Genomic DNA, 20273 nt, shown 5'->3' with positions numbered 1-20273 from the left:
GCATTAACTCTGTCATATGGGTGGCCCTGGTGCTTTTAAAGCACTCTATGTGGGTTGTTGGAGCAATATAGTCTATTGTATGTTCATTGATGCTTTATGCGATGTTGATTGTGGATCATCTTTTTGTCAACAGCTTTGGTTAAATTGTTTTGATTTAGAGAGGCAGTACAGAAATTAATAAATAAATTAGATAATTACCAGCTCCATTACCATGATTATTTTTTCCATACAGAGTGCTGTCTTAAACCTTCTGCATTTTCTTTCCTTAGGAAAAGCACTGCCAGCAGAAATACAATGTCTCTTGTATTATGATTCTTCCCCAGTATCAGCGTAAGGGCTATGGGAGATTCCTCATTGATTTCAGTGAGTAGCCTAAAACTTTTACCTCCGTTGTTTTCTTTTTCTGCTCTGATGGCATTTTCACTGGTGAGTGAATTGATTGTTGCTAGTGTTCTATGGTGAATTCTGAAATTTGAAGTGCCTCCAGTCTGCAGTGATGCTTTATTTCCCTCTTTCTGAACACCTTTTTTCTTCCTTCTCTAGGAAAGACATTGTATTAAATGGGTGGAACTTCTGTTTACATTAATTTCTTGGTCCTAGCCCACTCTTTTATACTTTGCAGTTTTACTCACTTTCTGTCATACTGAGGGGCTGATGCTCAAAACCTGACGGCTGCGCTAAAGGCGATTAGCACCAGACTAGCACTGGCATTAGTGTTCCCTGGATGCTCAAATGGTCGCAAACCACATTTAAATGTATGTAGATCCATTTAAGGGTGTTCATTAGGGCTGGAAACCTAATGCCTGGTCTGGAACTAACAGCACCCCTTGTCTCCCACCAACCTGACTGCCCTGCCCCGGACAGGCTTCCCTAAAAATATGTGCTCAAGCCTCCACCCCAACCTAAAAAATTCCCGGTGATCCAGTGGACACCTCTCGCCACTCCCCCACCTTCACAGAAAAATAGCCTGGTGGTCCAACGAGCCCACTGACCTGGCAGACCCCCAGCCAGACCAGGCCATGCCAAGCTGAGCTGAGGCCGACCTTCATAGTCACAACTGGCCCTGATGATCTAGTAGAATCCCAGCCCCAAACCCCTCCACATAACCTCATGGTAGGAGGCAGGAGGAATGCTTACTCCCTCCTGTGTCTGGGCTCTCCCTCTTCAAAATGGTGCCCCTCCCCCACCCCTGCCTGGTGCTTCTTGGGATGCACTGGGCATGGTGCTGCCATTTTGCCGTCACCTTTCCATATTTACTGGCTCTTTAGAAAGATCAAATCTAGAACCTCCAGGGTAGCATTTTCAGAGGTACTCCCTGTTCCATGCGCAGGACAGGCAGAGCTCTGGAGTCTTAATGCACGGATGGAGGCGATGGTGCAGAGAGGAGGGTTTTAGATTTGTTAGGAACTAGACAACATTCTGGGGAAGGGGGAGCCTATTCTGGAAAGATGGGCTCCACCTTAACCAGGGTGGAACCAGCTGCTGGTGTCGACTTTTAAAAAGGAGATAGAGCAGCTTTTAAACTAGAAACTGGGGGAAGACCGACAGTTGTGCAAAAGCGCATGGTTCAGAACATGGTATCTTTAAAAGGTAATACCAAAACAGAGAAGTACATAAGTAAGTACATAAGAAATGCCACACTGGGAAAAGACCAAGGGTCCATCGAGCCCAGCATCCTGTCCATGACAGCAACCAATCCAGGCCAAGGGCACCTGGCAAGCTTCCCAAACGTACAAACATTCTATACATGTTATTCCCGGAATTGTGGATTTTTCCCAAGTCCATTTAGTAGCGGTTTATGGACTTGTCCTTTAGGAAACCGTCTAACTCCTTTTTAAACTCTACCAAGCTAACCGCCTTCACCACGTTCTCCGGCAACAAATTCCAGAGTTTAATTATGCGTTGGGTGAAGAAAGATTTTCTCCGATTTGTTTTAAATTTACTACACTGTAGTTTCATCGCATGCCTCCTAGTCCTAGTATTTTTGGAAAGCGTGAACAGACGCTTCTCCGAGGACAAGCAGGCTGCTTGTTCTCACTGATGGGTGACGTCCACGGCAGCCCCTCCAATCGGAATCTTCACTAGCAAAGTCCTTTGCTAGTCCTCGCGCGCCCGCGCGGCCGTCTTCCTGCCCGAAACCGGCTCGAGCCGGCCAGTCTTCTTTTGTCCGCACTCGGTACGGTCGTGTTTTCGCCGTGTCGAGCCCCGGAAAGTCGACCTCGCGCGTCCTTTTTTCGTTGACGTGTGTTTTCCACTCCACTCATTATTTTGTATACCTCTATCATGTCTCCCCTCAGCTGTCTCTTCTCCAAGCTGAAAAGTCCTAGCCTCAGTCTTTCTTCATAGGGAAGTCGTCCCATCCCCGCTATCATTTTAGTCGCCCTTCGCTGCACCTTTTCCAATTCCACCATATCTTTCTTGAGATGCGGCGACCAGAATTGAACACAATACTCGAGGTGCGGTCGCACCATGGAGCAATATAACGGCATTATAACATCCTCACACCTGTTTTCCATACCTTTCCTAATACCCAACATCCTAGTCGCTTTCCGAGCCGCAGAAGGTTTCAGTGTATTATCGACGACGACACCCAGATCCCTTTCTTGGTCCGTAACTCCTAACGTGGAATCTTGCATGACGTAGCTATAATTCGGGTTCTTTTTTCCCACATGCATCACCTTGCACTTGCTCACATTAAACATCTTCTGCCATTTAGCTGCCCAGTCTTCCAGTCTCGTAAGGTCCTTCTGTAATTTTTCACAATCCTGTCGCGAGCTAACGGCTTTGAATAACTTTGTGTCATCAGCAAATTTAATTACCTTGCTAGTTACTCCCATCTCTAAATCATTTATAAATATATTAAAAAGCAGCGGTCCTAGCACAGACCCCTGAGGAAACCCACTAACTACCCTTCTCCATTGTGAATACTGCCCATTTAACCCCACTCTCTGTTTCCTATCCTTCAACCAGTTTTTAATCCACAATAGGACTTTTCCTCCTATCCCATGACCCTCCAATTTCCTCTGTAGTCTTTCATGAGGTACCTTGTCAAACGCCTTTTGAAAATCCAGGTACACAATATCAACTGGTTCCCCTTTGTCCACATGTTTGTTTACTCCTTCAAAGAATTGAAGTAAATTGGTCAGGCAAGATTTCCCCTCACAAAAGCTGTGCTGACTTGGTCTCAGTAATCCATGTCCTTGGATGTGCTCTGTAATTTTGTTTTTAATAATAGCCTCTACCATTTTCCCCGGCACCGACGTTAGACTCACCGGTCTATAATTTCCCGGATCTCCCCTGGAACCTTTTTAAAAAATGGGCGTTACATTGGCCACCCTCCAATCTTCCGGTACCATGCTCAATTTTAAGGATAAATTGCATATCACTAGCAGTAGCTCCACAAGCTCATTTTTCAGTTCTATCGGTACTCTATGATGAATACCATCCAGTCCAGGAGATTTGCTACTCTTCAGTTTGCTGAACTGCCCCATTACGTCCTCCAGGTTTACCGTGAAGTCAGTAAGTTTCTCCGACTCGTCCGCTTGAAATATCATTTCCGACACCGGTATCCCACCCAAATCTTCCTCGGTGAAGACCGAAGCAAAGAATTCATTCAATTTCTCCGCTACGTCTTTGTCTTCCTTGATCGCCCCTTTTACCCCTCAGTCATCCAGCGGTCCAACCGATTCTTTTGCTGGCTTTCTGCTTTTAATATACCGAAAATATTTTTTACTATGCTTTTTTGCCTCTAATGCTATCTTTTTTTCGTAATCCCTCTTGGCCTTCTTTATCTGCGCCTTGCATTTGCTTTGACACTCCTTATGCTGCTTCTTGTTATTTTCAGACGGGTCCTTCTTCCATTTTCTGAAGGCATTTCTTTCAGCCCTAATAGCTTCCTTTACCTCACTTTTTAACCATGCCGGCTGTCTTTTGGAGTTCCGTCTTTCTTTTCTAATTTGTGGAATATGTTTGGCCTGGGCCTCCAGGATGGTATTTTTGAACAGCGTCCATGCCTGTTGTACAGTTTTTACCCTCTCAGTTGTCCCCTTAATTTTTTTTTCTACCGTTCTTCTCATTTTATCATAGTCTCCTTTTTTAAAGTTAAACGCTAACGTATTTGACTTCCTGTGTATAGTTACTTCAAGGTTGATATCGAAACTGATCATATTATGATCACTGTTATCAAGCGGCCCCAGTACCATAACGTCCCTCACCAGATCATGCACTCCACTAAGGACCAAGTCTAAAATTTTTCCTTCTCTCGTCGGCTCCTGCACCAGCTGCTCCATAAAGCTGTCCTTGATTTCATCAAGGAATTGTACCTCTCTAGCGTGTCCCGATGTTACATTTACCCAGTCTATATTTGGATAATTGAAGTCACCCATTATTATCACATTACCCATTTTGTTTGCGTCTCTGATTTCTTTTATCATTTCTGCGTCTACCTGCTCATCCTGGCGAGGCGGACGGTAGTTCACTCCTATCACCATCCTTTTCTACATGGAATTTCTAACCCACATGTCTATATGCAAATGCCAGAAGCCTAAGAAATAAAATGGGAGAGTTAGAATATATTGCACTAAATGAAAAGATAGATATAATAGGCATCTCTGTCCTGATGGAAAGAAGGTAACCAATGGGACACTGTCATACCAGGGTGCAAATTATATCTCAGTGATAGGGTAGATCTAATTTGTGGAGAAGTAGCATTATACATTAAAGAGAGCCTTGAATAGACTAAATGTTTTGCAAGACATAAAACACATCTTCCATATCATCAAGCTGATCAATCCATAGACTGGTGGGTTGTGTCCATCTACCAGCAGGTGGAGATAGAGAGCAAACTTTTGCCTCCCTATATGTGGTCATGTGCTGCCGGAAACTCCTCAGTATGTTCTCTATCTCAGCAGGTGGTGGTCACACACAGCAGCAGCTCTGGCTAGGCCTCCAAGCCTAATTTTTAGGTTTTGTTGAGTGCCTGGGGTTGAGGGCTCTTTTGAGCAAGTGCAAACCTGGTGGCGCCAGGTCCCTCCTTTTCTCCCCCCTCCCGCTGGCTCCGTTAAAAAAAAAAAAAAAAAAATTTTGAACGTCCTTAAAGGCGTTTATTTCGACGTTTATTTAAACGTTTATTGCAGCTACTCACTGGGACACCAGGTCGTTACAGCTCGGAGCGGACAGCAGGTAATTTTTACCTTTTTATAGCGGGCAGGGGGTTCCCCGATTTATCTCCACGTGGCATATGGCGTCGGAGGGCGAGGGCGTAAAGAGTCGCTCCCCGGATCGCTTGGGCGCTTCTAGAGGGGATGCGGGGGTCTTAAAGCCTGATTCGCCCTTGTTGGGTGACAGTTTCGTGGCCGATGAATGTCCCGGTCCTTCCTCCGGCGTGGCGATTTTTCCCGCCATAAACGCCCATCCCCCGCTCCTCGCCTCCGCCATCTTGGCCGGCCACGCGGCTCGGACGGCTTCTTCTTGGGCCGCCCTTGAGGTTGGAGACATTAATGCCATGAACGCCCTTAATTTGGGCGACGGCACAAAAGCGGCTAAAGTTAAGCGCCGTTCTTCCCGCGCGGCTCCTTCGCGGAGTGTCGCGCCGGACGCCATTTTGGATGCGCAGCATGTCTCTCCCCCGCTCTTGCGAGCGCCGGTTGAGGGTGCGTCTAGGGCTGTTGCCCAGGCTGCGGAAGTACACAGTCTGGGGGGTTTCTCCCCCGAGTTTGTTTTGCTGCTGCATCAGGCCTTCCTTATGCAAAACGCTGCCCCTGCTCCCTCGTCTGGTAAAGAGGTTGAGGTTCCCAGAGGTAAACGCCCTCAGGTTGATTCCCAGGCCTTGGAGGACTTTGTCTCCTCCGATGTAGATGAGGGCAGCGTATCTGAGGTCTCCCAACGGTCCTTTGCGGATTCCTTGGAGGAGACGGATCCCCGCTCGGATGGAGCGGATGACCCCTCTGCAGCGCGGCTTTTTAGCTCAGAGGATTTGTCCAACCTGTTGGTACAGGCCATGGACACTTTGAAGATTTCCTCTCCGGAGGACGTCTCTCCCTCAGCCCCTGTTGGCTCTGCCATTATGCTGGGGACGAAGCGCCCGCCTAGAACCTTCCACGTGCATGATGCCATGCACACCTTAATTTCGGCTCAATGGGATGTCCCGGAAGCGAGCCTTAAAGTGGCTAGGGCTATGTCCCACCTCTATCCTTTGACTGAAAGTGAACGTGAGGCCTATCTGTGGCCTACCGTGGATTCTTTAATCACTGCGGTGACTAAGAAAACGGCGTTGCCGGTGGAAGGTGGCACGGCCCTAAAGGACGCCCAAGACAGAAGATTGGAGGCGGCCTTAAGGTCGTCCTTTGAGGCAGCTGCTTTAAGTTTGCAGGCCTCAATTTGCGGCTCCTATGTGGCCAGGGCGTGCCTGACTATGGTGCAGCGGGCTTTCCCCTCGGATCTTTCCTTGAGGGCTGATTGGCCGGCCCTGGAATCGGGCTTAGCCTATTTGGCAGACTTGCTGTATGATGTCTTGAGGGCCTCAGCGAAAGGCATGGCTCAGACAATCTCTGCGCGGCGGTGGCTTTGGCTGAAACATTGGTCTGCTGACCACGCCTCTAAATCCCGCCTGGCTAGATTGCCTTTTAAAGGCAAGCTGCTCTTTGGGGTCGAGCTGGACAAAATCGTGACCGATCTCGGCACGTCTAAGGGCAAGAAGTTACCAGAGGTCAGGGTTCGGGCTAGTACTCGCCCTGGTACCTCCAGAGGACGGTTTCAGGAAGCCCGTCGGTACCGCCCGGGCAGGTCGGGCTCCTCTGCCCCCTCTTCCTTCAAGAGGAACTTCTCCCCCAAGCAGCATTCCTTTCGCAGAGACCGCCGTCCCGGAGGTGCTCCCTCCGGTCCTCCCCCAGGGTCTCGTACCCAATGACGGGGCCTTGGTCCACGCCCCAGTGCAAATTGGAGGACGGCTGTCCTCGTTTATGGGCGAGTGGACCACAATAACTTCAGACGCTTGGGTGCTGGAAGTCATCAGAGACGGCTACAAGCTAGAGTTCTGCCGACCCTTAAAAGACGGGTTTGTACTCTCTCCCTGCAAGTCTCCGGTCAAAGCTGTGGTAGTGCAGCAGACCTTGAACAATCTGATCCGCCTGGGGGCGGTCGTTCCGGTGCCAGAAAATCAGCTTGGCAAGGGATGTTACTCCTTTTTCTTTGTGATACCAAAGAAAGGAGGTTCTGTACGGCCTATCCTCGACCTCAAAGGGGTCAATTGGGCCTTGAAAGTTCGGCACTTTCGCATGGAGACCCTCCGCTCTGTTATAGCGGCAGTGAAGGCAGGAGAGTTCCTGGCATCCTTGGACATCAAGGAAGCGTACTTGCATATTCCCATCTGGCCTCCTCATCAACGCTTTCTGCGTTTTGCAGTACTGGGCCGACACTTCCAGTTCAGAGCCCTCCCGTTCGGGTTGGCTACTGCTCCGCGGACCTTCTCCAAAGTAATGGTGATCATCGCGGCCATCCTGAGGAAGGAAGGAGTTCAAGTCCATCCTTATCTGGACGACTGGTTGATCCAAGCCCCATCTTATGCAGAGTGCGGCAAAGCTGTGAACCGGGTGGTTGCTCTTTTGAGCTCCCTGGGGTGGATCATCAACTGGGAGGAAAGCCAGCTGCGCCCGACTCAGTCCCTGGAGTATCTGGGAGTTCGATTCGACACCCAAGTGGGCAGAGTGTTCCTGCCAGACAATCGGATTGTCAAGTTTCAGGCTCAGGTGGACTAGTTCCTAGTAGCCTCTCCTATTCGAGCTTGGGACTACGTGCAGCTGTTGGGCTCTATGACGGCCACGATGGAAGTAGTGCCCTGGGCCAGGGCTCATATGAGACCACTACAACAATCTCTGCTGCTGCGCTGGACTCTGATGTCGGAGGATTATGCTGTGCGCCTTCCCTTGGACCCAGCAGTGCGCAAGGCGCTGAGCTGGTGGACGCAGACAGACAAGTTGTCTGCAGGAATGCCTCTGGTGACCCCGGAGTGGATTGTCGTCACGACAGACGCCTCTGATGGGCTGGGGAGCCCACTGCTTGGGAAGGACAGCGCAGGGGCTCTGGTCTCCTGCAGAGGCAAGTGGTCTATCAATCTCCTGGAACTCAGAGCCATTCGGTTGGTGTTGTTGGGAGTTCATCCCGGTACTGGTGTTGAAGCCTGTACGGGTCCTGTCGGACAATGCCACGGCTGTGGCCTATGTCAACCGCCAGGGAGGTACCAAGAGCGCCCCTCTAGCCAAGGAGGCCATGAATCTATGCCAGTGGGCGGAAGCGAACCTGGAACAGCTGTCAGCGGCCCACATTGCCGGAGTCATGAAGGTCATGGAGCCCGGAGAGTGGCAGCTATCTGCTCAGGCGTTCTTGGGCATCACGAAGCGCTGGGGCCAGCCGAGCCTAGATTTGATGGCGTCATCGGCCAATTGTCAAGTGCCGCGCTTTTTCAGCAGAGGACGGGACCCTCGATCCCTGGGAGTAGATGCTCTTCTCCAACAGTGGCCGACACAAGAGCTTCTCTATGTGTTCCCGCCCTGGCCCATGTTGGGCAGGGTGCTAGACCGGGTGGCAAAGCATCCCGGCAGGGTAATCCTGGTGGGTCCGGATTGACCCAGACGTCCCTGGTATGCGGACTTGATCAGGCTCTCAGTCGGCGATCCTCTGCGGCTGCCAGTGGAGCAGGGAATGTTTCATCAGGGTCCTGTGGTGATGGAGGATCCCTCCCCCTTTGGTCTTACGGCCTGGCTATTGAGCGGCAGCGTCTGAGAAAGAAGGGCTTCTCAGACAAGGTCATCGCCACTATGCTGAGAGCGAGGAAGCGCTCTACTTCTACTGCTTACGCCAGGGTTTGGCGTATCTTTGCAGCGTGGTGTGAAGCAGGCTCACTTTCTCCCTTCACTGCTCCAATTTCTTCAGTGTTGGCGTTCCTGCAAGAAGGTCTGGACGAAGGCCTGTCGCTCAGTTCCCTGAAAGTTCAGGTAGCGGCTCTGGCTTGCTTCAGGGGCCGCCTGAAGGGTGCTTCCCTGGCTTCGCAGCCAGATGTGGTGCGCTTTCTCAAGGGAGTTAATCACCTGCGCCCTCCTCTGCACTCAGTGGTGCCTGCATGGAATCTCAACCTGGTGCTAAGAGCATTGCAGAAGCCGCCTTTTGAATCCTTGTCGAGGGCATCTCTGAAAGACCTGACGTTGAAAGCAGTCTTTTTGGTGGCTATCACTTCAGCCAGAAGAGTTTCCGAGCTCCAGACACTCTCATGTCGAGAGCTTTTTCTGCAGTTCACTGAGGCAGGAGTGACTATTCGCACAGTGCCTTCCTTCCTGCCCAAGATTGTTTTTCGCTTCCATGTGATTCAGCAGCTCTGTCTCCCTTCCTTTCGTAGGGAGGTCTACCCAGAGGAATACTCTGCTCTCAATTTCTGGATGTGAGACGAGTCATCATCAGATACTTGGAAGTGACCAATGATTTCCGGAAATCGGATCATCTGTTTGTCCTGTTTACAGGTCCTCGTAAGGGTCTGCAGGCTTCTAGGCCTACAGTGGCAAGATGGGCAAGGAAGCCATTGCAGCGGCTTAGGTGGCCGCAGGGAAGGCCCATACCTTTGCCAGGCATTACCGCTTGACTGTGGCTGCTCGGGCGGAGGCCCGGTTTGGAGCTTCAGTGTTGCGGTCAGGGATTTCTATGTCCCGCCCTGGGTGAGTACTGCTTCGGTACATCCCACCAGTCTATGGATTGATCAGCTTGATGATATGGAAGGTAAAATTATGTATCATACCTGATAATTTTCTTTCCATTAATCATAGCTGATCAATCCATAGCCCCTCCCAGATATCTGTACTGTTTATATTCTGGTTGAATTTTAGGTTCAAGTTTAGTCTTCAGTTACTTCAGGAGGACTTCGTGTTCAAGTTCTTCTTTCACTTGGATTCTTCAAGAGTTGAGACGAGTTTGTGTTACAGTGAGCTGCTGCATTCCTCTCCCCTCCGTTTTACGGGGCTGGATTGAGATTTAAATTCTGCCGGTACTCCCTCCCGCTTCGTGCGGCTGTAGGGCAGCTTTGTACCCCTCCCGCTTCGGCGGTGTTAGGGTCAGTCAGCTCCTCCCGCGGTTGCGGTTGCAGGATAAGCCAGATCCCCCCGCATCGGCGGGTGTGGTGTCCCTCCCCCGCTCCGCGGGGATGAGCTGGACGGATTCCCCTCCCCCACTTGTGTGGGGATGAGCTGGGTTAATTCCCCTCCCCCGTTTCGGCGGTGGTGAGCTGGGCAGAGTGTCCCTTCGTGGGTGTAATTCTCTAAGTGCTGAGTCCTGCGGATGGAGCTTTGATATCGACATACTGAGGAGTTTCCGGCAGCACATGACCACATATAGGGAGGCAAAAGTTTGCTCTCTATCTCCACCTGCTGGTAGATGGACACAACCCACCAGTCTATGGATTGATCAGCTATGATTAATGGAAAGAAAATTATCAGGTATGATACATAATTTTACCTTGGAATTCTTATGGCTAGAAATTCCATGTGTAAAGGGGGGAAATACTATCCACCTGGCCAGGATGAACAGACAGATGCAGAAATGTTATCAGAAATTAGGGAAGCTAACGACCTGGGGAGCACAATAATAATGAGTGATTTCAATTACCCCACTATTGACTGGGTAAGTGTAGCATCAGGGCATGCTAGAGAGGTAAAATTCCTTGATGAAATCAAGGATTTCTTTATGGAGCAGCTGGTTCTGGAACCAACAAGAGGGGGAACAATTCTAGACCTAGTGGAGTACATGATCTGGTTCAGGAGGTAATGTGTTAGGGCCACTTATATTGTTTTATTGTTTAGTTTTATTTGTTAGAAAACTTGTTCCTGTTTTATAGTAAACCACTTTAAAACTTAACTGTATTATGTGGTATATTAAGTAATCAAATCAAACAATAACAGTGATGAGAACATAATCAGATTTGATATAATCCATGGTAGACCATGGATTGTTTATAAACATGCTAGACAACATAGGAAAAGGGGTCCTATCCTGATTTGAGGGATTCCTGAGCCATAGATTATACACAGTGAGGATGTTATGATTCCTGTCAGCAGAATGGATCCTAGAATGTGGAGTACCTCAAGATTCCCCCTCTCTCCATCATTATTTAATATTCATATCCCCACCACCCAGGCCACAAACTAGAAACACACAGCTTTAAAACATACATCTATGCAGCTGATGTAACTATATGCATCCCCTTTGCTGATGACATCACAGCTATACTACAAGACATCAAACGAGTGCTTGACCTGATGGATATCTGGGCCATGGCTTTCAAGCTGAAACTTAACAGAGACAAAACTAAGTTCATGATGATAACCAGCCCTTTCAAACCAATAATAAGCAATAAATTCTACATCGTTCAAACAGAATATTCTGTAGGCACTAACATCAAAGTGCTAGAAATACTTCTTGACCAGCACCTAACGCTAGAACCACAAGTGTCCACCTGAAATAGAACATTTTCAGATTGCTCTGCAAACTGCAAAAACTAAAAGCCTACTTTTCAAAAAACACCTTCTGCATCTTAGTCCACTACTACTACTACTATTTAGCATTTCTATAGCGCTACAAGGCATACGCAGTGCTATATAAAGTTTGTCCTGTCCCAGATAGACTATTGCAATGCGGTATATGAGAGATGCAGAGATTACATATTCAAAAAGCTACAGATGGCTCAAAATACCTCTGCTCGCCTGATCTGCGGTGTATCCAGATATGACCGTGCTATGCCATTGCTGCAGTATCTCCAGTGGCTACCAATATGAGCATATTAGGTTGTATATGGTGCTGCACCAAGCTTTATCACGTCACTAATAGAACTACCGCTACCAAACCTAAAGGAGGCTGATCATACAATGCGGCCAGGTGATGGAACACATTGCCCAAAGACACATGACACAACAGTGCCTACGACAGCTTTTGAAAAAGTTGAAAACGTTTTTATACAAAAAAATTCCTGCTGATAGATGCTGCAAGACATCCTGATAAACTATACCTGATTATATTGCCTATGTTTCTTGCGCCCATCTTCTGGGAGCTGCTTACCATCCTCTTCTACCCCCCTGCTTCCTGTAGATAAAGGTGAGCCAGTTGATATTGTATACCTAGATTTTCAAAAGGCATTTGACAAAATACATCATGAAAGACTCCTGAGGAAATTAGAAAATCATGGGATAGGAGATAATGTTCTATTCTGGATAAGGAGCTGGTTAAAAGATAGAAAACAGAGAGTAGGGTTAAATGGTCAGTATTCCCAATGGAGAAGGGTAGGTAGTGGGGTTCTAGAGATAGGAGTAAATAGTGAGGTAATTAAATTTGCTGATGACCCAAAGTTATTCAAAGTTGTTAAATCGCAAGAGGATTATGAAAAATTACAAAAGGACCTATGCAAAGAACAGTTTTAAAAAATTGATTTGGTTATTTTATTTTTGAATCATTTTTATTGATGTGACAAGCAATTATAAACAGAATTTTATAACATTTACAACTGTTCACCATCCATTTTCTTTTTATCCCCTCAACAAAAACCCTCCCCCAACTCCCCTCCCCTCCTCCCCACACCCTTTCCCTTCTTGATAGTCTGTCATCTGATTTTGTATGTTTATTACAAGTTTAGAAGATGGCTACGTGCCGGGGGAGTTAGAGTGTTCCAAAAGGGGGTCCACCGTTGCTGAAATTGTTCTCCAGTTTGTGAGTTGATGTCTGTTACTCCCATCCTTTCTGTGCGCAGTATCTGTAACATTTGCGTCCTCCACTGTTGCAGTGTCAGGCCCCCTATTGACAACCATTCTGTCAATATAACTTGCTTGCCCACAATTGCAGCACGCTGGGTAAATGCTGTAAAGCCTTTTACTGTGGGTCGGCTATTTGTTAGCTGTCCAAACAGGAGGGCCGGATGATAAGTTCAGCCCTGCTTCCAGATTGAGTTTACGTATTGGATTATTCCTTTCCAGAATTTCTCCACTACTTTGCATAGCCAGAACATATGTCCCAGGTCTGCCCCTTCTGCTCTGCACTTCGGGCACTCTCCCCAGGGGGAAAGGCCCATGTAAAATGCTCTTTTGGGGGGCACATATAAGCGCAATGCAAATTTGTATTGTAATTCCCAATGCTTGGATTGATATGTAATTCGCCTGATTGTCAGCACATGGGTCTTGATCTGGCTTGCACTAACTTCCGTGTGCAAGTCTGCTGTCCATTAAACGTGCATAATCCGGTTCCTCCACCGTGTCTTTTATATGGCGGTGATGATAGGATAAAGGCACTTTTTGCTGGGACCCCAGGGAGAATGCAGCAGACAACTCTTCCTGGACATCTTCCGTCAAGGACTCCCAGGGCAACGAGGTCACATAGTTTTTCAATTGTTCATAAAAGAACCGCTCTTTTTGGGGTATCCCATGTTCTGCTTGCAAATCATTAAAGGACTTTATATGTCCCTTGTTATTAAGTACTTGTAATAAATATACTATTCCTCGTCTCTTCCACCTGTGGAAAACTGCATACATCTGTCCTGGAGCAAAGGCTATGTTATCACAGATCGAAAGGTATGGAGTTACCTTTGAAGAAAAGTGGTGTAGATGGCAAATCCATTTCCAAACCGACACTGCACATGGCATGATTTTTGTGGATTTCAAAATGCTAGGCACCGGGGTCCCTGCGGAATGCAAGTAATTGCTAAAATGTACCCCCCCCCCCCCCCAGTGAGTTCCAACTCCATTGGAGTGTCTGTGAAATCTTGCGTGCCTCGAAACCAATCACTAATGGCTCTCATCCCGCTTGCAATGTTTAAGTATCATATATTCAACAGCCCCAGCCCACCATACTCCACCGGTATACAGAGTGTAGTAAATGCAAGGCGAGCTTTCTTACCCAGCCAGAGGAACTTCTGTATCATGGACTGCAACTTTCGTACAGTGTTATTTTTCAAATATAAGGGGAGCATTTGTAAAACATACAGCCATCTGGGAGCTACAATCATATTAAATAAGGCAATATGGCCTAGCAACGAAAGAGGGAGACTGGCCCATGCTTCTAAATTATTTTTTGTCTCCCAGAAAAGTTTTTGAACATTGAGGTCATATAAGATATCGAGATCTGCTGTGATCTCAACTCCCAGATATCTGATATGTTCCTCAGCTCTCTGAAAGGGGAACCCTCCTCCCCATTTTCCCCCTTTGCCTGGGCCAATCTCCATCACAGTTGATTTAGTCAAGTTTAATTTAAAGCCCGAGAGCTGCCCAAATTCCTTAATTCTATCTATCAGTACCCTTATGGATCGCTCTGGATTTGTCAGGATCAGTAGGAGGTCATCTGCGTATGCCAGCACCTTGATACTTCGGGCCCCCAGGAGAATGCCACTGATTTCGTCCTCTTTCTTCAACGTTCGCAGCAACGGCTCTAAGGATAATACAAAAAGCAGAGGCGAGAGGGGGCAACCCTGCCTTGTGCCTCTCTCTATCTCGAACCCTCTCTCTCGGACTCCGTTAACTAGTACACTTGCCACGGGGCGACAATATAGTGTTTTAAGTGCTTGCAAATACCATCCTGAAAAGCCCACGTGCTCTAATGTACCAAATAGGTAATCCCACCGTACCTGGTCAAATGGTTTTTGTGCATCTAGGGCCACCACCACAGCGGGATATGCTTTCTCTGAGCAGGTTGCCATGGCCATTAATAACCTCCGTACGTTTTGTGTTGCCTGTCTATGTCGCACAAATCCTACTTGCTCTTGCCCTATCAAGTTAGGTAAAATATCTGCTAAACGTTCTGCTAGTACTTTAGCAAGCAACTTGGTGTCTACATTTAATAGTGATATTGGCCGGTAAGACTCTACTTTATCTGGCGCCTTCCCAGGCTTGGGGATCAGTGTAATCAATGCCTTGTTAGCGTACTTAGGGAACTGGCCCTGGTTAATCACGTCTTCATAGTAGTCTAGTAGTGCCAGTAATGCGTTTGGTGGTAATAATTTATAATACTCCCCTGTAAACCCGTCCGGGCCAGGTGCCGATCTGAGTTTTTGGGTTTTGATGGCCTGTTGCAACTCTAGTGTGGTTATTGGGGCGTTTAGTCGTTCCACCTCCACATCTTTTAATTTGTCTAAACCCAGCCCCTCTAAGTATGTGTGTATTTGCTGTTTGGTCACCTGTGGCTGGGCTGCATATAATCCAGAAAAATATTCGGTGAACAGATGCCCTATGTCTTCTCTACTGTTAGTTAGTCTCCCCTGTGTGTCCTGTAAGGTAGGTATCACCCGAGGTCCTCCCCAATTTTTAATGACTTTAGCCAATTGATTTGGTTATAAGGTTAGTGTCATTAATTTTGTAACAGAAAAGAAAAAGAGAAAGGCAAGTGTTCAGATCCATCTGATGTCCATCTTCCGTTATTTAGGTGGTAGTCTTGATTCACGTCTTACATTTGAGCCACAAGTTTCTTCACGGTGTAATTTAGTTTTTTCCTTTTGAGACTGTTACGAATTGTGCAACCCTGTTCACAGAATCCTGAAGGACATATGGATGAGAATATGGGGAGATCACCTACTCTGTGTATTTCTTATTAGTAAGGTCTATTCTATGTATAGAGTCCAGAAGGCTTCTGGATTTGAGAAAGTAGCATCTTTTTCACCATTCCATAGTGGTTGAATCTGCTGTCAAAAAAGCCAAGAGTTCCAAGACTCACTCCTTAGTGTACCCTCAGAAGGCGGACCGGACTTGGAATCTTTTGGGAATAGATTGTTTCAGAATTCTGTGCTCTCATCCCACAAAACAGTCCATCAGCTCTTCATGGGCATATATTTGTAGAACATAGTGCACAGTGTTGGGGAGTTTGCAGACACTCTTACTATATATAAGCCTACCAAAGGAAAGTAGTGTGGAAAATACATAGCCCGAATTGCTTATGATATTTTTGAGATATCATGGAGAGCTTCTACCATTTGGATTGGCATAAACAAACTTGCCTGACTGTGGGGCTTAGAATGGTTGTGCAGGAAAAGCTTGCTGATGTTCTATGCTGTGGAGAGAATCTTGAAGTTGCTACTCTCATCAAGTAGAATACGAACACGCTTAAAACCCTCTCCAGGCCCACTTCTAAACTGGTCTCCATCTCTAGGAGGTTTCAGTATAGAGGGCAACTGAGGTCCTATGAGTATAGGTATCCTTCACCTTCCTGCTCCTCCTACTCTCAGCAGGTTTCTTACTGTCATACCAAACAGCAGAGGGCCCAAAAGTTCCAGGCCGCATCATAGCCAAAACCAGGGATGGGGGTTTGACTGTCTCCACAAGAGCATGTCCTCAGTTCCCATATCTGTTCCAGACAGTTTTCCTATAGGTGGGAGGCTGATTAAGCTCTCAGTATTGGGAAATACTTAAAAAGGAACTCTTCTCTCTCTCAGGCCAAAGTGATTGAACCTGTTCCACTGCAGGAAAGAAGGAAGAGATTTTATTCCAAGTATTTTCTGATCATGAAGGGATTTTATTCCACGTATTGTCTGATCATGATACTGCCCAATTCTAGATCTGAGGACCCTGCGCAAACATCTCACAAAACAAAAGTTAAGGATTATTTCCTTAGGTTCCCTTTTTTTATTTCTTCAAGAAGGGGAGGGGGCTGTGTTCTCTGGAACTATAAGACACCTACATTCACATTCAGATACATGCATGCCACAGGAAGTACCTGCAATTTGTTATAGAGAAACATCAGTGCCAGTATTGCATACTGCCATTTGGTCTCATGTGATCTCATGTTAGCATCTCAAGTGTTTATAAATATTTAGCAGTCATCACAGCACATCTGCACAGACTGGGGGTGTATGTGTTTCTTTATTTCAATGATTGGCTGCTCAAGCACACAGCTCAGAACGGGGCAGAAAGATCTGTTCGCTCAACCATTTGTGTATTGGTGCTACTAGGGTTCATCATAAATTATGTAAATCACATATAAAATCAACACAAAAATTGGAATTCATAGGAGTCTTGCTAGACACAACTCAAGCCTATGACCTTTCTTCCAGAGCCAAGGATAACCAACTTGATTTTGATGAAGGAAATAAAGGAGTCAGCAAGTGTCAGGTAGGCAGATGTTCAGGATGCTAGGCCACATCACCAGTCCACTCACTCCAGTGGCATGCCTCCATTTAAGACAAGCTCAATGGACCTTATTCACCCAGTGGCCTTACAGAGAATCTCCAGGAAGTCTAATCTGTCATCAGTCCTTATCTTCTAAAGTCCTCCAGTTTAAAAAAAATAAAAACCTGACAAATGCATCCAAACTGGGCTGGAGAGCTCTACTTAGTGGGCTTCATATCAAGGGTATATGGTCTGCTCAGAAAAGACTTCAGCAAATAAACTTAAGAACATAAGAATAGCCATACTGGCTCAGACCGATGATCCATCTAGCCTAATATTCCACTTCCAATAGTAGCCAATAAAATGGCCAGACAGCAAAGTTAGGGAATAAAATTAATTTTATTTTTTTATCTAGTTATTAGATTGTCAGTTTCTGGAATGTATATATCTGCCGGGTCCACTGTTAGACATGGTTGAGTATATCATAGGGGCAGAGCTAGAGGCAAGGTCTGGGGTAGAACTTGAGCGCCACCAAACAAAAAGGGGTTTCACTGTCACTGTCTATCAGCATATAGGAGAGATCCACAAATTTTGTCATTCACTGCAATTTAATCTATACAGGAAAAAGACAACAAAGGTAAGACACTCATGATCGAGTATTGTTTCTCTATAGGCAAGATAAAAGAAAACGCCCCAAAGAGTCGGTTGGGCCGCTGGACGAAAATGGTGTTAAAGGGGCGATCAGGGAGGACAAAGCCGTAGCGGAGAAATTAAATGAATTCTTTGCTTCGGTCTTCACCGAGGAGGATTTGGGGGGGACACCGGTGCCGGAAAGAATATTTGAAGCGGGGGAGTCGGAGAAACTAAACGAATTCTCTGTAACCTTGGAGGATGTAATGGGTCAGTTCAGCAAGCTGAAGAGTAGTAAATCACCGGGACATGATGGTATTCATCCCAGAGTATTAATAGAACTAAAAAATGAACTTGCGGAGCTACTGTTAGAAATATGCAATCTGTCCCTAAAATCGAGTGTAGTACCGGAAGACTGGAGGGTAGCCAATGTTACTCCGATTTTTAAGAAGGGTTCCAGAGGAGATCCGGGAAATTATAGACCGGTGAGTCTGACGTCGGTGCCGGGCAAGATGGTGGAGGCTATTATTAAGAATAAAATTGCAGAGCATATACAAAAACATGGACTGATGAGACAAAGTCAGCACGGATTTAGTGAAGGGAAGTCTTGCCTCACCAATCTAATGCATTTTTTTGAGGGGGTAAGCAAACATGTGGACAATGGGGAGCCGGTTGATATTGTATATCTGGATTTTCAGAAGGCGTTTGACAAAGTGCCGCACGAAAGACTCCTGAAGAAATTGCAGAGTCATGGAATCGGAGGTAGGGTATTATTATGGATTAAGAACTGGTTGAAAGATAGGAAGCAGAGAGTAGGATTGCGTGGCCAGTATTCTCAGTGGAGGAGGGTAGTTAGTGGGGTCCCGCAGGGGTCTGTGCTGGGTCCGTTGCTTTTTAATGTATTTATAAATGACCTAGAGATGGGAATAACTAGTGAGGTAATTAAATTCGCCGATGACACAAAATTATTCAGGGTCGTCAAGTCGCAGGAGGAATGTGAACGATTACAGGAGGACCTTGCGAGACTGGGAGATTGGGCGTGCAAGTGGCAGATGAAGTTCAATGTTGACAAGTGCAAAGTGATGCATGTGGGTAAGAGGAACCCGAATTATAGCTACGTCTTGCAAGGTTCCGCGTTAGGAGTTACGGATCAAGAAAGGGATCTGGGTGTCGTCGTCGATGATACGCTGAAACCTTCTGCTCAGTGTGCTGCTGCGGCTAGGAAAGCGAATAGAATGTTGGGTGTTATTAGGAAGGGTATGGAGTCCAGGTGTGCGGATGTTATAATGCCGTTGTATCGCTCCATGGTGCGACCGCACCTGGAGTATTGTGTTCAGTACTGGTCTCTGTATCTCAAAAAAGATATAGTAGAATTGGAAAAGGTACAGCGAAGGGCGACGAAAATGATAGTGGGGATGGGACGACTTTCCTATGAAGAGAGGCTGAGAAGGCTAGGGCTTTTTAGCTTGAGAAGAGACGGCTGAGGGGAGATATGATAGAAGTGTATAAAATAATGAGTGGAATGGATCGGGTGGATGTGAAGCGACTGTTCACGCTATCCAAAAATACTAGGACTAGAGGGCATGAGTTGAAGCTACAGTGTGGTAAATTTAAAACGAATCTGAGAAAATTTTTCTTCACCCAACGTGTAATTAGACTCTGGAATTCGTTGCCGGAGAACGTGGTACGGGCGGTTAGCTTGACGGAGTTTAAAAAGGGGTTAGATAGATTCCTAAAGGACAAGTCCATAGACCGCTATTAAATGGACTTGGAAAAATTCCGCATTTTTAGGTATAACTTGTCTGGAATGTTTTTACGTTTGGGGAGCATGCCAGGTGCCCTTGACCTGGATTGGCCACTGTCGGTGACAGGATGCTGGGCTAGATGGACCTTTGGTCTTTCCCAGTATGGCACTACTTATGTACTTATGTACTTATGTACTTATTGGCAATTGGCTCCTCATGCCTTTAGAAGATTTAAAATTTTTTTGTCTTTCAAAGATGAAGTAGTGGGACTATATCCAAAGTTCTTTTACAAATGGAGCAGTAACATATTTATATATGGCACCAAAAGGATTGAATTCAGAAAATGATTTGCAGATTTTTCTTTAATTTACATATTTTGAAGAAAATTTGATCTTTAATCACATTTAAAATCAGGTTAAACATTTTTTTTAAATAGAATATCAGGACATTGGTGTATTGCCATATGCTTATAAGTTAGACAACCTATAGGTCTGCTGATAAATTAAAAAGTAGAGTCTGGAAGCACCACTATACAAACAAGACTGCTGCATTTTGTCAATGTGAAAGCCGTATATCCAGATGACTTTTAATCTGAGCAAGTGCAAAGTGATGCATGTGGGAAAGAGGAACCCGAATTATAGCTGCGTAATGCAAGGCTACACGTTAGGAGTCACCAACCGGGAAAGGGAACTAGGCATCGTCGTTGATGATACGTTGAAACCCTCTGCTCAGTGTGCAGCGATGAGTAAGAAAACAAATACAATGTTAAGTATTATTAGGAAAAGAATGG

At 46.4% G+C, this 20273-nt stretch overlaps 1 protein-coding gene across 1 annotated transcript in view; it reads left to right on the top strand.

The window, feature by feature from the left end:
- The window catches only part of KAT6A (lysine acetyltransferase 6A), a 290868-nt gene that overhangs the window by 228002 nt on the left and 42593 nt on the right, over positions 1–20273 (top strand). The window contains 1 exon segment of the mRNA XM_030202065.1: positions 270–363. Within this exon segment, the coding sequence (XP_030057925.1) occupies positions 270–363 (94 nt within the window).

The sequence above is a fragment of the Microcaecilia unicolor genome, chromosome 4, assembly GCF_901765095.1.
Source record: "Microcaecilia unicolor chromosome 4, aMicUni1.1, whole genome shotgun sequence".
Taxonomy (NCBI): domain Eukaryota; kingdom Metazoa; phylum Chordata; class Amphibia; order Gymnophiona; family Siphonopidae; genus Microcaecilia; species Microcaecilia unicolor.
The sequence above is the reverse complement of the archived record's forward strand: the minus strand, read 5'-3'. Positions and strand labels throughout refer to the sequence as shown.